Source organism: Notothenia coriiceps, unplaced genomic scaffold (assembly GCF_000735185.1).
Source record: "Notothenia coriiceps isolate Sejong01 unplaced genomic scaffold, NC01 NC01_scaffold00016857, whole genome shotgun sequence".
NCBI lineage: Eukaryota > Metazoa > Chordata > Actinopteri > Perciformes > Nototheniidae > Notothenia > Notothenia coriiceps.
In genome coordinates, this window is record NW_011349558.1 from 18,983 (window position 1) to 34,331 (window position 15,349).

Genomic DNA, 15,349 nt, shown 5'->3' on the forward strand with positions numbered 1-15,349 from the left:
TGCATGCCGGTTCTATGCAATCTCTAAAATGCATTATAACGAATAAAGTGGCGACAACACCTAAATGTGTTAAATTAGACGAGCCTGAAATAAAAAAAAAGGTGTGTTTCCTCTGAGCAGACGTACCTGCTGCTCTCGGCGTCCAGCTCGTCCCCGTTTAGTCTCTGATCCGTTTCTCTCTGAATCCTGAACACCCCCCCCCACAAAGCCCCCCCCCATCAGTAGCCTACATTGTATATGTCCCATCCTCAGACTCGGCGTCACCTTTGTTATCCGCTTGTTTCACGCTACGCAATAAATTAGACTGTAACTCTGGGTACTATACCTGCAGTGTCATATTGGCCAACAACTGACACACCGAGGAGAAAGAACACAATATGAAAAAAAAAGCATGGACAAAAACTGGATAAACAAATTCAGCTATTTTTATTTTTATTTTGTGGGTCTTTTAATCTAAAGTATGATAGGAGTTAAAGAGATAAGAACTTTCCAATACCTCCAGGTGTCAAAATGACATTGAAAAGAAATACCATAATTTCAAAATATATATATTTGTAGTCTCAGGCTACATATCTGCTGCCATAAAGAAATAAAAAAATGCTACACAAATATATCGGTAGATGTGCTCATTGCTGCTATTTTAGGACAAATTCCAATGCAATAAAGCTCCTTCATGCGCAAAGTACCCCAAACGCTCTATGCGTAATTACGCACAAAAACGACAAAATGAAAATGGCTTCAGATAATTTTTTGGCTGGGTGTTCCTCCAAACTTGTCCATAATGCAGAGATGCTGGTGGCAGTATTTTTAATAGCCGTCAACTCTCCCTTTCTTACAGAACACACCAGCAGAGGGAAACAGATGCATAAACATTCAGGACATCTTCCTCCTCGGCAGCAGCTGACTCCTCCTCTCCCCCACGTCCAATTAGTTATTACGGTCCGGCCCTTTAAGACGCAGCAGCGGGTCAGCAAGTAGTGTAGTGTTTCTCTAATTGAACTTCGCCCAATCAACAATAACTCGTTAGCAGGCGCTTTCTTTTTCTTGCAGCCTGAGACAGCTTTTTTACCCTTGCAGGGATTCACCCCCTCCAGTCTGTTACTTCCTAAAGATCTACATGGAGCTTGGCAGAGGAACTGCGACTCTCTGAGGGGGAATACAGTCCGGCTGCCTTTGCAACTACACCCGAAGCATGGTGATTCTGGAGGAAAGCTCTCAGGCGAGCTAAGTTGCGGTTGTAAAGTGTGAAAACATACAGGGGGGTCTACATCGAGCAGCAGAGGAAACACTTGTGGACGCGTAAAACTGCCATTTGAATGATATAATAAAGTGTTGTGGAAGTAGCGATTCTTCGGGACTGCGATGACCTCCAGTAAAGACATGAAGGCAGGTTCTGTGTTGCAGTCCAGCGGGGAGGAGAGGAGACGGGCTCCCCTGGATCAGCTGCCGCCACCGGCGAACTCCAACAAGCCTTTAACGCCGTTCAGCATCGAGGATATTCTGAACAAACCCTCGGTAAAGAAGTCTGTCGCGAGTATCTGCCCGCCCCGAGTGCTGGAGAAAGTGACGGGCTCCAACTCTGCGAGGAACGGGATCACCACTCCCTCCTCGCCGTTGTGCGCCCTGGAGGAGCTCGCTAGCAAAACGTTTAAGGGTCTGGAAGTCAGCGTTATCCAGGCAGCAGAAGGTAAACACTTTTTCTTAATGTAAAAGGTTCATTTTTAAGATTTAAAACTGTTTTTAAAGATACCATAATCACAGCTGCCATTAGCGCTAGCTGGGTTTGTTTTGGTTTTAAATGTGGACATGGTAAAACAGCTGTAAAGGAATGCGTAAAAGTGTATGAAAATAAATCAAAACAGCCCTATGTATACATTTAAATGTGCTAAAACTGGCTTATATACACAGAGTGTTGTCAAAAACTAATTCAGACATTATGGCCTACTCCTTACAATGCTATGTTGGATGAAAGCAAGAATAAACATAAATAACACACTATGTAAATGAATATGACACAGTAAAACTCTACAAGTTCTAGGTTACTTCCTTTTTAACTAAATGTGCAATATGGATGATTTAATTCACTTATTTTCAGTATTATTTTTGATTTTTGTCATACTCCTAAATCACGTAATATTCTTACATTACTTTTCAATTGTGTTTTTCAATATGCAGCCTTCCTATATTGGAAATTACATTATTTTGACGTTTACTCAAATCATTCATTTATAAATGTTATGTTTGTTTTGACTAGCTACTTGTGCTTTAAAATAAGCCACCAGGACAAGCAAAGTTCTTAGATGTTGTCTTTTGAAATCAAGGCAAATAAATACAATATGTTGCTTTACGAAAAAAACACAAAGTCCATGTAATCTAAAGGCAGGCCTGCAGCAGAGCTCTCTGTTTCAGCTGTAGTTTTTTTGGGGAAAGTATTTTTGACCCTACGGCTGTTTCATTCCTCTTCTATGTTTTCCTTCTCTCCAAGGTCGCGAACACGTGAACGCTTTCGGCCAGAGACAGACGTCGAAAAAGAGGAGAAAGTCGCGGACAGCCTTCACGAACCACCAGATTTACGAGCTGGAGAAGAGGTTTCTGTACCAGAAGTACCTCTCCCCGGCCGACCGAGACCAGATCGCGCAGCAGCTGGGGCTCTCCAACGCGCAGGTTATCACTTGGTTCCAGAACCGCAGGGCCAAGCTCAAGCGGGACCTGGAGGAGATGAAAGCGGACGTGGAGTCGCTAAAGAAGATCAACCCGCAGACCCTGGAGAAGCTGGTCACCATGGACAGCATTGAGGAGGGCGAGGGTCCCGACGCCCGGTCTCCCAGTATCTCCCCCACCTCCACAGGACTCCGGGCCTTCCCACAGTCCCCCTCCTCCTCCAGAGACCAAACTACGGATGAGTTCTCGGAGGACGACGAGGAAATCGAGGTGGACGATTGACAGTCAGAGGAGATTTTCATAAGCAGCAACAAAAAAGAATACTAAAAAAAGGGGGCATTTTTTTCTTCCCAAACTTTTGCACGGATATTAACAAAAAAGGAGAATATATACACAAGACATTTCAGGATTTTTCTCTCCTCTTTTCTTTTTTCTCCATTTTAATTTATTAATCGGACTTGTAAAGCTTTCCAAGTCTGTCGTTTAAGTTTCACAATATTTGAGGAATATTTTTCCTTTCAGACTGTGATGGTACAGTAAGAAAATTGTGCAAACATTTTAATTGTTCATGTTTTTAAAAGTTGTGCAATTATTTTGTGTCATTTATCTTCTGTTAAAGGAATTGGATGTGCCAAATATTTAAATCACCATTTGTTTGGATTTGTTTTACGCACAGCAGAGGTCTGTGTGTCAGTCCATCCCTCCTCATGTGTACAAGTATTATTTCTTCTGAGCGAAATGTGTCTCTGCAGCATGCAGGCCTGCAGCGCATCATAACGACTGCAAACTTTTCCAAGCTCTGAGTTGTGTAAATAGATCAGACATCCTATGCGATAATTTTATTGTAACGTTCTATTTAATCAGCATCTATGTAAATAAAGGTTATATGATATTTGAAGAAGCTCTCGGCGCTATTGGATGTGTGATTGTGCAAACAAATATATGATACCGATACTAAATCCTAAATCTAGAAAGGAAGACACATTGGGAAGTCTCACTGCAGGAATATTATTATGACACCATAATAGATTTGATAAAAAATGATATTTACGATATTAGTTAAAAATGTGGTGAACGATATGTAAATCTCAATCCCTTAAGGAGTTAATAATAATATGTTAAAATGACTTGTGATAAAAAAGACAATAGGAATGCAATGAGATCAAGCTAATTTCCTATTTTATAACAAAATAATAGAATAGGGGATTTGTCCTGAGAAATAAAGCCAAAACATATAATATTATGAATGTTAAGATGCCATGTGATGACTACAATCTATAGGAATGTAATGAGATAAATCCACGTTGATTCGCTATTTTATAAGAATACAATAACATAGGGGATTTGTCCTCAGACATAAAGCCAATACATAATATATTAACCCCCCCCCCCTCCATAGAAAAGTGCCCTGCTTGGTTAAAAGTTGCCCTTTTGAATAATTGACCCCTGCTTTCAGCGCTGAAGTACCACGACTTCAATTAGCTGCCGTCCATCGCCTTTATTCCCATTCTTTTGACCTGCCTGTGAATGCATCTTGTCACAAGACGGTCCGGGTCTGGCCGCGGTGTTCAGAAAAGCTTCAGCCATATGCTTTCTCTTCGTCTTTAACACAACTAGTGGACATGATTGATTAGGTTAACCCGCCTTTGCCTTACATAAAACAGCTTCCACAGAGCCAATAATGGCTGCACGCATCTGCCACTCCGGACTCGGGTTTGTTTGGAAAGAGAGGAGGAGGAAAAGGTCTCATATGAATAGCAAATGGTGTAGTGTGAGGACCCTAATGAATAACGCTCAATGGGAGGCAATGAAACGCGGCGTGCTGCTGCTGCTGCTGCTGGCGCACCATTTGCAACAGTGTTGAGGTTTGTGTGTGTGTGTGTGTGTGTGTGTGTGTGTGTGTGTGTGTGTGTGTGTGTGTGTGTGTGTGTGGTGTTATCGTAGCTATTTAATGATAACATTATTTTTATTCTAAAACAAATATTATTTAAGTATTGTTCAACATTAGTTAATTTGTTTTAAAAGTGTTTGGCTCGTATGTTGTTTTTGTTTTTGGAATCGTCATTATACCATCTGAGTTCATTGTTTAACATTATATTAGTTTGATTCCACTCATATAGAACAAAACGTGCAGATTGTTTTGTAGCCCATGATGGAAAGGAGCAAGGAGAAAACAAATGTTATTTTACCTGCCCTTTCGTTTTGGATTCTTATAGACTTCTTAATTCTTAATTTATCATTTGGGAGATGATTTGGATATTTTAGAGGAAAACATATATTGTTTTAAATGTTCAAGGCGTTGACATTTGTTTTTGTTAATAGGATTATTTAATTCCTAAGCTTTTTGAAACAACGCAATATTTACTAGCTACAAGTTACCTTACAATTCTGTTCTGGATTATCCCCCTAAAAAAGCATTGGGAAGCGGGTCCAAAACGAGAGGAAGATATCAAGGCAGATTTGGGGACTAAAGGAAACTAAAGGGCTTGTTAGGACAGATTGTTTTGGGTGGGCAGAGAAACAGCAGGCTGCCACACAATGGAAGTAATCGTGTGGAATCGTGGAGGTTGAAAAGTCAAGCAGGCCTTTTATCATGGAGCCTCTGCTCTGGCAGCAGGAACAACACAGAGGATGGAGCTTTGAGTAAAAGTCACAAAACAAATATCCTGATCCAAAAATATTCACCAAAATAACGTCACTATTTGGGATCTATTGATTTTAGCAGAAGGTAATTTAGTTGCCTAAGTAATCATTTGTATTACTTATCTCAGTGGCATTCCTATACTGAGGCAATCGTGTATCCTTTTATTATCACGATATATCTTTATATTGATTTACTCTATTTTTGAGAAGTGAATTAATATTGTTTTAACTGAATGATAACCGTAGTCATTTGAAAATACGATTATTATTATAATGTGTACATTGAATTGCTCTATCAATACCATTTTAAATGAGGCATTCTGAGGTGAATTATTACATTTGAAACTAAAGAATATATAACAACCTTTAGTAAGTGTGATTTTTAAAAAGCTAATGTTACTATTATTGTTCCTTTATTTTCTTAATTGAATAGCCTTATCAATAACTCTTTTTGATGGCCTTACATTTTCAACTGAAGGATAAATAACAACCTTAGTCTGTGTGCTGATAAAATCCAGTTGTCTGCTATTATTATTTTCCTTTTTCAGATTTAGTGACTATTTTTGAAGCATTACATCTCAGCTGAATTAAACACACAGGTGATCAATGGGTCTCCTGTTTGTTGGGGGCCACATTTAGATGCAGGTGTATTATGATCTGAAAAATTAAAGCCTAGGGGCGCCAAAAAAAGACAAGCAGCAATCTAACGGAGCGGTCCACCAGGAGCACCTAAGGGGTCACAGCTTTAGGGGATTATTGTTTTTTCAGCATACAGTGCGCTGGAGGGACTTGTTCAGGCTTTAAAAGGGTGGCTGGGGGAAACTCATAATATATGTGTGTGTGTGTGTGTGTGTGTGTGTGTGTGTGTGTGTGTGTGTGTGTGTGTGTGTGTGTGTGTGTGTGTGTGTGTGTTTCATGACTGGTGTGCAGGTTTACAGGGAGTTAATGGTATTCGTCATTTGAAAACATGGCCACAGGGGCCCGATTTGGAACGGCAAAAGGTTCAAATTAACTTCAAGATGTTATTAAGGTTATTGGAAAAAGAAAATATATTAAATCCTCTTTTAAAGAATCAAACCGCTTCTGGGCAATAAAACTTAACATTTCAAATACTGTCCCATGATCCTTTAGGACATTTCACCTTCAGTTTTGACAACATCCCTCGAGTCTTTAATCCACACCTGCTTTATTCCGTGCTATTGACCTCTGCGGTGAAAGCTGCCCTGCCCTTGATGAACACATGGTCTCTTTTCAAATGAAATCTTAACTCCATGTCAGGCCTTTAACCTTTAGGACACATAAACACCAAGTTATTTTCCTGTGATACACACAGACTCACAAGCCAACACAATGCTACCCCATGTCCAAAAATCAGAAAGCACTTTCATGTCATTTTGTTCTTCAGAGCAACGTCTCAACGTGATACTCAAGAGGCTGCTCGTGCTGAAATGCTCTGGCGGCTGCAGCACAGCCTACTTAGAAAGTAGAGACAGAATAAGATACAAGGCTTGTATATATTATCAGCCCGTGTCAGGTTATCGGAGACTTTGCTTTCACTCTGGACAAGATCACACACTTCAAAGCCACCCTCCTCATGTCTGCAGAGCACCAAGTGTGCCACCTAGTGTTCAACAGGGGGATCTTCTGAGCGAACAGAACAGAGCGAGAGGAGGTCGGTGTTTCGTGCAAAGATAAAGAGGTCGTTATGGGTTTGGATAGAACTTTTCGTTTTCAGAAATATTTAACAGCAGTAGAAATCCTAGCCAAGTATTTTACTGCAGACTTCTTGAATCACACATATTTTCTCTGCATGCAAGCTTCTAATATGTGCAGTAAAACCACACAGTTAGCGTGTCACATAAACATTTCAGATATGATAAGAAATGCCAGCTGGCTTAGCTGCTTTCACATGTTGTGATGCTGCTGTAAGGGCACTCAGTCCACGGACTTCAGTTCACTGACCATAAGGAGTACGGCAGTGCCAGTGGAAACATTTGTATAAGGTGGAGGGAGATATCTGAAGTCTAAATAATGACCCTGAGCCTTGCCATAAACTGGGGGTTGGAGTTAAACAATCTGGGGATTCACCAGGCGTGCTCAGTCTAATGAAATATGATATTGAATTGAATTATTGGAAATGCAATTAACAGCGTTTTTGAAGCTACGGACAAAAAGTCAGGTTTACTCTAGGATGTCATTATTTTGTAGATATGTGTAAGGAAACACAATGGCAATATCAAATTATGTTTAAAATCAACAAACAATGTGGGAAATATTACCATTTAAGTTTGTAGTTTGCCCAAATAAAGCATTACAATGGAAAACCGTTATGGTTTAATTTGTCGAATGAAAAACCAAGCTCTTAACACCAACTGTCCATTTAGGATTTAAGTCAAGAAAGATCAAAATATAAAAATGCCTGGACATTAGTTTTCTTTTTATGTGTCCTTTTTAATATGTAAATGAAAACAATTATTAAAAAAGGATTAGAAATAGTTATCCACCCTGCCTTAACAGAAACCTTAAATACCGGTTAAGTTGTTCAGTAAGAAATTGAGTAAGTGTGACATGTGATCTTAAATACACCTGCATCTTACCCCCAACACACACAGCACATTACAAATACATCCGTAACATTCAGTGGATATCCAAGGCACGGAACATCGCTCGGATTACAGTAAGGTCATTAACAAATATGGAGAGAACAGGGCACAGCTGTAAATACTGTATGACCTGAGAAGAATGAGAGCCCTGATGAGGGTGCTACAAGACATCTGAACACTGAAGAGCGTTTCCAGTTCAACAGTGGCGACGAGAGACGGAAAATACTGCTGAGGTTCACCAGTTTCAGCTTCATGGCTCTGTTGGTAGTGTTCGCCAGAGGGCAGGAGGAAGAGTGAAGTCATCTGATCAAATGGGATATTTTGCGAGTGGTGTATTCAAAACAGTGCCCCATCACCAGAAGGCCTGAGATTGTAGATGTAGATTAGATTCATATTTTTCAGAAAGACACTAACCCCAAACAGACAAAGCTTTACAGGAACGGCTTCAAAATGACATGGCGGGGTAGGACCGAGGGCTTAACTTCACTCGCAGTGAAACTTGATGAAGGAGATGTCTGATGAAGAATTGAGAAAAGGGCCGTTGCCAGTCTCACAGATATTCACACTAACTCAGGATTTTAACCGTTGCCAGAAAAAAAAGCTACTACACGTTGACTTTAGTGTGACCTGTTGCACTTCGTCATGATTGAGACCAAGTGGTAAACACTTTGAGAACTCCATGACAGAAATAACATGGAGTTGCTTTTATTAAATCAACATTTTAAAAAGGTAAATGCAAAACCATGACATTGTGTTTGAGTGAAGCTAGTATGCTTCATAGGTTTTTTTTTTTTTTAAATAAACGTTGCAGGGAAAATGTTACTTTAACAAAAAAGTTTCCAAATAACACAACTGATGTACTCATCTCTATTTGGTAGTAACAATGCAGGCAGTTTGTACTTATTTCCCCTCAATATTAGCGTATCAAAACTACAAGTGTGTACATTATATTAGAGACTGACGTTGCTTAGTAATAACTTATTGTAGCTGAGTTTTGCCAGAAAGTCACTGCATGTATCACACTTTGTGACTTCATGAAAGCAAAATAGGTTTTCTCCACAACTGCTAATTTCATAGCTCTTTGTAAAGTGTTTGCGAGACACCCTACATATTGTAAACTACTGAGGTGTCAAAATGGTAAATAATAAGAATGTTGGTCCCAAATGGCTCCATTGCTCCTTTAAACAGTATATGTAATAATATCTGTCGGGGTTTGAAAGCATGCCGTGTGGTAACCAAAGTAAAACAAGTGATTAATTTTCCCATTTCAAATTTATTTTCAAAAATACAAAACAAGGAAAATAAGTATATGTACACAAACACTATTAAAATAGAATATGTATGCTACAAAATATGTACAGCTGTCCTCAGAGTGAAAGTCCTATCTGCTCCTTTTGTCCTTGATGGTGTAGTGCAGCACTAATGGTTGGGCCTAGGGGAGAGAAGATTTGAGATATTATACCGGGGAGGGAAACATTTTAAATGAGGTGTGTTAGTATTTTCTAAAGAGTAACATTACAATAAATTATTTGTTATCACTTAATTAGGTGTTAAAATGAATCTATTTCGTCACATGGTTTAAAAACCAGATTTTTAATTCGGAGAAAATATTACAGTGGAATACAATGATTATGTTGTTTCCAAATGATACCACCATCTTCAGTTTACTTTATCCAGATGTTTCAAACGAGATACATTACAAAGACAATGGTGAAAGTGTGTAGGAATGCATTGTTGGCCTGGTAACCAGCGGCTGTACCGTACCTTGCCAAACCAGTGAGAGAGCCATAACCGTTTCATGGTCATGTGATCGGGCAGCGACTCGTTATTGAACAACATCTGGACCTATAGGGAGACCACACAAACAGATGTGAAGTGAATACTAAAAGGAACAGCTGTGATTATTTTTATACGAGGAATCTGTTTGCTGCTGGTTAGAGAGGAAGCAGAACTACTTCCCCCCCCGCTGAAAACACACCAGTGTCATAAAGGCAAGCGAATAGATTTGTCGAGCGTGGTTCAATCATAATCCTGAGAACACACGTGTTATTTGAGGGAGTATTTAAGCCAATGGAAGAGCCTCCACACAGAGCATTCATTCCCTACAGAGCTGAGTTACAAGAGAAACACGACAAGAACAGTCTGAGGGTCAAAAACCAACCAGACCTCTCCACTGTTTCTTTACTGTAGTGAGTCTGTTTAATGAACCACATTGTCAAGATGAATGAAAAAGGCTAAAACAATATTGTAATAAACCATTTTGCTTTGTAGCGAACTCTTTTAGCAAGTTTTATGCAAGAAATAGCATGCAACAATTGAAGGAGTATGATTGGCCGCGATTACAAAAGGGCCAGTAGTCTTCAAAATGGTCGCCCATTTTTCAATGTCTTTGGTAGCAATGAGCATAGGTAATGTTACGATGGTTATCTTATGGTTATCCGAAGGTTACCGATGGGTTATATACCTCAACCTGGCACTGATGAGAGTGTAACAATGTAAGTTCACCAGAAATGTGTGGACCAATCGAAAACCATCTTCCGTAACAAGTGCTACTTACTTTTTGTGAACAGTGAGAGGAAGGGGGGCAACATTTTGAATCCACACATGAATCCTACGAGTAAAACATTAGCAAATAACGCCAAACCGACCTGGGAGTCATCAACAATCTGTGTGTTAAAATGCACATTGGCAACGAAGCCTTCTCATAACACAACAGCTGTAGTTTGCATTTGTAGAGTTTCAAATCGAGCCATTTCACACATCTGTGCAGATTGGCCCAAGCTAAATACATCTTTATTGTAATGCCTTCAGAAGCCTTATGCCTCGTTTTCCTTTCTAATCGGATCAACGGTGAGTATTGACTGACCTGATTTTTTTCCACGTTAAGCCGATGACAAAGGACTTTCCGTAGGTGCCTCACCTCGGCCCGGACCGAACAGCGAACAAACTTCTGCTGCAGAGACAAGAAACAAATACACGAGAAGCTTCAGGTAGGCAATGCGACCCGGCAATGGCATGCAGAAACACAGCGGTACATTGAGTTTATTACTCCAACTCTCGTGACCACCGTGGAGCACGTCTCTTGATTTCTTGTCCATAAAAATATAGAAGTTTTTTAAACTGTATGTGCCACGGAAACATATCACTCAGTGTTCAAAGGAGTTGCTGCTCTGGTTTAGCAGTACCACATGTTGTTAAAGGAACGTATTGCTAAGAGAGGGTAACCATATTTTTTTTTTAGATATTTCTTGAACCGTGTCCTTTAAAATGTCTCTTTCGGTTTGCTTGAAACACTACAATAACCGTTTAAGGTTTTTTGAATGATCATGCACATTTCACTTTAAGAAAACTGTAACAAAAAAGGTGGAAAATATATTTGTACCACACAAAACACTAACTAGAACAAGGTAACAGAGCACAGACAGGCTTTGGCAGTCTCCTGTTACATTTCATTTTACAGTGAAGTAAAAGCGAGCTTACTGCTGGACGCTCTCCGCTCCCAACTGACTTATTACACACTCTTAAGCCGTAAACATTAACTCGCTTTTTCCACCTGAACGCAGAGCAGGACAGTATTTCTTTAAAAGACCAAGCAGACATTTATTTGACTACATTTCCACCTCAGTTGAAACAGTGGATTGGAGAGAGAATAGCATCTAGCAAAGGTTACGAGTCAAAATCGATTCAAAAAATGTTAAACCAATTTTTATAGGTTCACGCAGAGGTTGAAGGGAAACACAACTGCTGCACAAATCAAGACCTGGGAATGGAACCAGTGAGGTGGCATGCTCCAATTACACACGGCAACAGTAGACACAACAATAAACAACATGTTTGTTTGTCACAGTGGTCAAAGAGGACATGAGTGGATGAGGATGCTTTAACGCTTGCAGCAGATGTATATCTAACTCACACCCTGGGAGACTTTGTTCAAGTGCATGTATTTGTGGTATACTATAAAAACCAGATTAAAAGCTCAAAACACTGATCCATTTGAAAATAACTTGACTTTTAGAGCATGTCAATAAAAGATCACATCTCATCTGGACACATGTTAAAGTGACTGATAGTCTAGCATGTGTAGCTGCTTAAAAATATTCTTAAAGTGAAATCATATTTAAAACAAACCAAAATCTGAACTACTGATTTGAATCAAACTTCGACGAGAGAGCTGGGTACCATTCAGGCATGTGTTGAACAAGGTCGCCCTCTGCTGGTGGACTTAATTCTCTGCAGCACGTGTAACCGCTGCAGTGTGTGGATCATAAGCACAGTTTGACTTTTAAATGAATTACTCCCCAATGATCTTTGTTCAACACTTCATTCAGTAAAATCACACACACACAGAGAGAGAGAGAGAGAGAGAAAGAGAGAGAGAGAGAGAGAGATNAGGAAAAGTAAATCCGACTAAAATGATACTTATTTAGTATTTACAAGTGAAATGCATGGTTTGCACATGTGTCAAACTCAAGGCCCGGGGGCCAAATCAGGCCCTTGGTGGATTTAATTTCGGCCCGCAGGATAATTTCTAATTACTATTAGATCTGGCCCGCCGGTATATTGCACGACACACCTTCACTCCATCCTGAGGGTCTCCTCAGCTCAGAGCCTGACCCCAAACATTGATGAACTTGCACCCAAGATGAGATGCCAAGTATCTGCTTGAACTAGCATCACAGAGCAGCAACCTGAATTTAATGGATGTTTCCTTCTGCACTTTCTTTCTTGGGACAACAGGGCATGTTTGTTTTATTCTTTGAGGGAAATAGTTTTTTTTGAAGCTGTTGTTGGCCTGTGGAAAAATGTAATCATAAGAAATGACTCCGGAAAAGCTGCAGATAGAGCCATAAGAAATGAATGAACTGATTATTTAATGTTTAATGTTGTTTTTATAGGCAATAATTTAAGCTTTGTTAGTTCCAGGTTTAATATATGCAATAAAGTTCATGGTGGTTCTGCTCATTCTCTCTGATGTTCAATTATATCATAGATTTCTCCATAATGTGTATTTAATACTGAAACATTTCTCAGTAAACGATGAAACAAAGCAAATATAAGCACATTTTGAGAATGTTTACTATGGTATTAATCAGCAGATATAACCTCTCTTACGAATCGTTCTTAAGTACATATTCAGATAACGTATTAAAAAACAATTCTAGTTTAAATGATTGTTAGTGATGAAAATACTGTTACTGTATTATTGTGGATAAATACTTAATATATGGGCTTGATTCCATGTTAATCATACTGCCTTGTACTTTTGAACACCACTATATTCAATAGTATACACTATACTGTATATACAACTTTAATAGAGAGTGAGATGTGACGTAGCACTACTCAGTAAACATCATAATCTATTCCAGACTGAAGGTTTGTTCACCTCAGATGAGACGTCCAGCTGAGCGCAACAGGTGTCATGATCAGTCGTAACTCACTGAGTTTGTTTTTTAACTTAGACAGGAGAGCATAACTGCCCAAAACGAATGTAGTATACCTCTGTGTGATTCTCTGACTTCAACTTAAAGTGAAATATGGATTGTCTTGATGCAGAAATCACGTCAGCCTCAGCAGGAGAAAACAAACAGTAAACCCCAACTGCTATTTGGCCCACTTACAATGGGATCATGAAGGAATGAATGTGTCCACATAGGTGAAATGTAAGCTAACAACAAAGCGTAATGCATTAGCGATGAATCACCGTACTTACTGGAACGTGTTTGGATGCTTTAAGCTAGCTGTTAAATCATTATTATGAAATATTCCTCAGTTCAATTCACATTCAAGTTGCTCCTGTGGGAAGAGATTCCTCCCTTTCTGAAATATTTCAATAGTGATAATGCTTAGGGAGATCAAACATTACACCATTAGCCAGATTGAGTTAAAAGCCTGTCTTTTGAAACAGGCATGCTGATTTCAGAAGCTTTGGGGAAATCCCCTTAGATCTAGATGCAGGAACACATTCATATCTTGTGAACAGACACATGGAGCAAAACTAAAGATAGAAAATATATAACATAACAGTCTGACCACTGAAAACAGCTACGATATTTAATTTTTGTTAACTTTTACCAAACTATTTCTGTTGTTTTGACTAACTCTTTTACTTCTCCCATAAGACACCCTGTTCTTTTGGCGCCCTATATTACAGGTTGAGATATTTTAAAGGAGAGGAAAACAGGCAAAATAGCATTAGGGAAAGAAAATCTGTCAGCGAAGCATAAATATTAAGGGAGTGAAAATACTAAGCAAGGTCTTGGCCCGATGTGTGTTCATAACTTACTCTGCTGTGGTAGTTCATAAATATCAGCATAGGCTCGCAACCATGAGCAATGAATCCACGGAGGAAACTCAAGAGCTTTTTGTGCGTCTGTTTTTTAATTTGTATTTGCCAATTGAACATCAAAGCAGAGTAAGACTTGAACACTAAAAGCCAAAACATTTTCTAATCCAGTTTAGTTCCAATCCATTTCACAACAGTAGTACCACTAATTAATATCTGGATTTGTTTCTACTGTTTTGTCAATTTCCATTAGATTTAAAAATGTGTTCCTGCTGTCCCTTTATTTCTAAAGTAACCTCTAAAAAAGTTCACTACATTTTACACATCAATACAAACTGTATGGACACACATGCATGCATTCACCCACCATACAGACCGTCACCCAGGGCCGTCCCTCTCTACAGGCCGATCATGCAGACTGCGTGAGGCCTCACCTTGCGGAGGGGGCCTCACCATAGGCGGAGTTTGACATTTGCGCTTGGGGGGGTAAACTTTTTTACTGACGTCAGTACACAGTCCCAACTATTGCGTGGGGTGCTACGGATACAGTAGCAATAAAGCCAGCGTCCACATACGAACACAACTCGTCCCGTCATGCACGCCTCATGCCCGCCGTACACACACACTCATATGGAAGGGGCGGTCCCTCCCCCCAACAACAGTGCATTACATAACTGTAAAACGTATCTCATAACTGTGCACATCTTATACTTATTTGATAACTACTATATCCCTTGGTTACTTGAACACGCTACAATATTATTAAACAGTGTCCTACTTAGTGCAGAAGTAGACGCCTTAAACGTCACAGAAATTGGACATTTTAAAAATCGCTGCATACTCATTAGGCCTACTGCTAATTATTGTAATACAATAACTTGCTTTTTTTTTGCATACAAGTGATTCAGTTATTGTATTACAATAATTAGCAGTAGGCCTAATGAGTATGCAGCGATTTTTAAAATGTCCAATTTCTGTGACGTTTAAGGCGTCTACTTCTGCACTANGGATCATAAGCACAGTTTGACTTTTAAATGAATTACTCCCCAATGATCTTTGTTCAACACTTCATTCAGTAAAATGTGACACACACACACACACACACACACACACACACACACACACACACACACACACACACACACACACACACACA

At 39.5% G+C, this 15,349-nt stretch overlaps 2 protein-coding genes and 1 long non-coding RNA gene across 3 annotated transcripts in view; 2 read left to right on the plus strand and 1 right to left on the minus strand.

Moving 5' to 3' along the window:
- pcgf1 (polycomb group ring finger 1) overlaps positions 1-15,349 on the plus strand; it is a 191,901-nt gene that overhangs the window by 11,923 nt on the left and 164,629 nt on the right. The window lies entirely within an intron of this gene.
- On the plus strand, positions 987-3,520 carry lbx2 (ladybird homeobox 2). The gene is made up of 2 exons (XM_010776301.1): positions 987-1,687; positions 2,486-3,520. Exons 1-2 carry the CDS (start codon positions 1,363-1,365, stop codon positions 2,941-2,943), a joined length of 783 nt encoding a protein of 260 aa, XP_010774603.1. The 5' UTR covers positions 987-1,362; the 3' UTR covers positions 2,944-3,520.
- On the minus strand, positions 9,161-10,888 carry LOC104949872 (uncharacterized). Its single transcript, XR_798853.1, has 3 exons — positions 10,774-10,888; positions 9,672-9,752; positions 9,161-9,339 (listed from the first exon to the last, which is right to left on the minus strand). It is a non-coding gene; the product is annotated as an uncharacterized lncRNA (long non-coding RNA).

Excerpts from the sequence above, each read along its gene's own strand:
- lbx2 (XM_010776301.1), top strand. The coding sequence starts at position 1,363 with ATGACCTCCAGTAAAGACATGAAGGCAGGTTCTGTGTTGCAGTCCAGC. Across the intron at positions 1,688-2,485 it reads CGTTATCCAGGCAGCAGAAG|GTCGCGAACACGTGAACGCT; the intron begins GTAAACACTTTT and ends CTTCTCTCCAAG.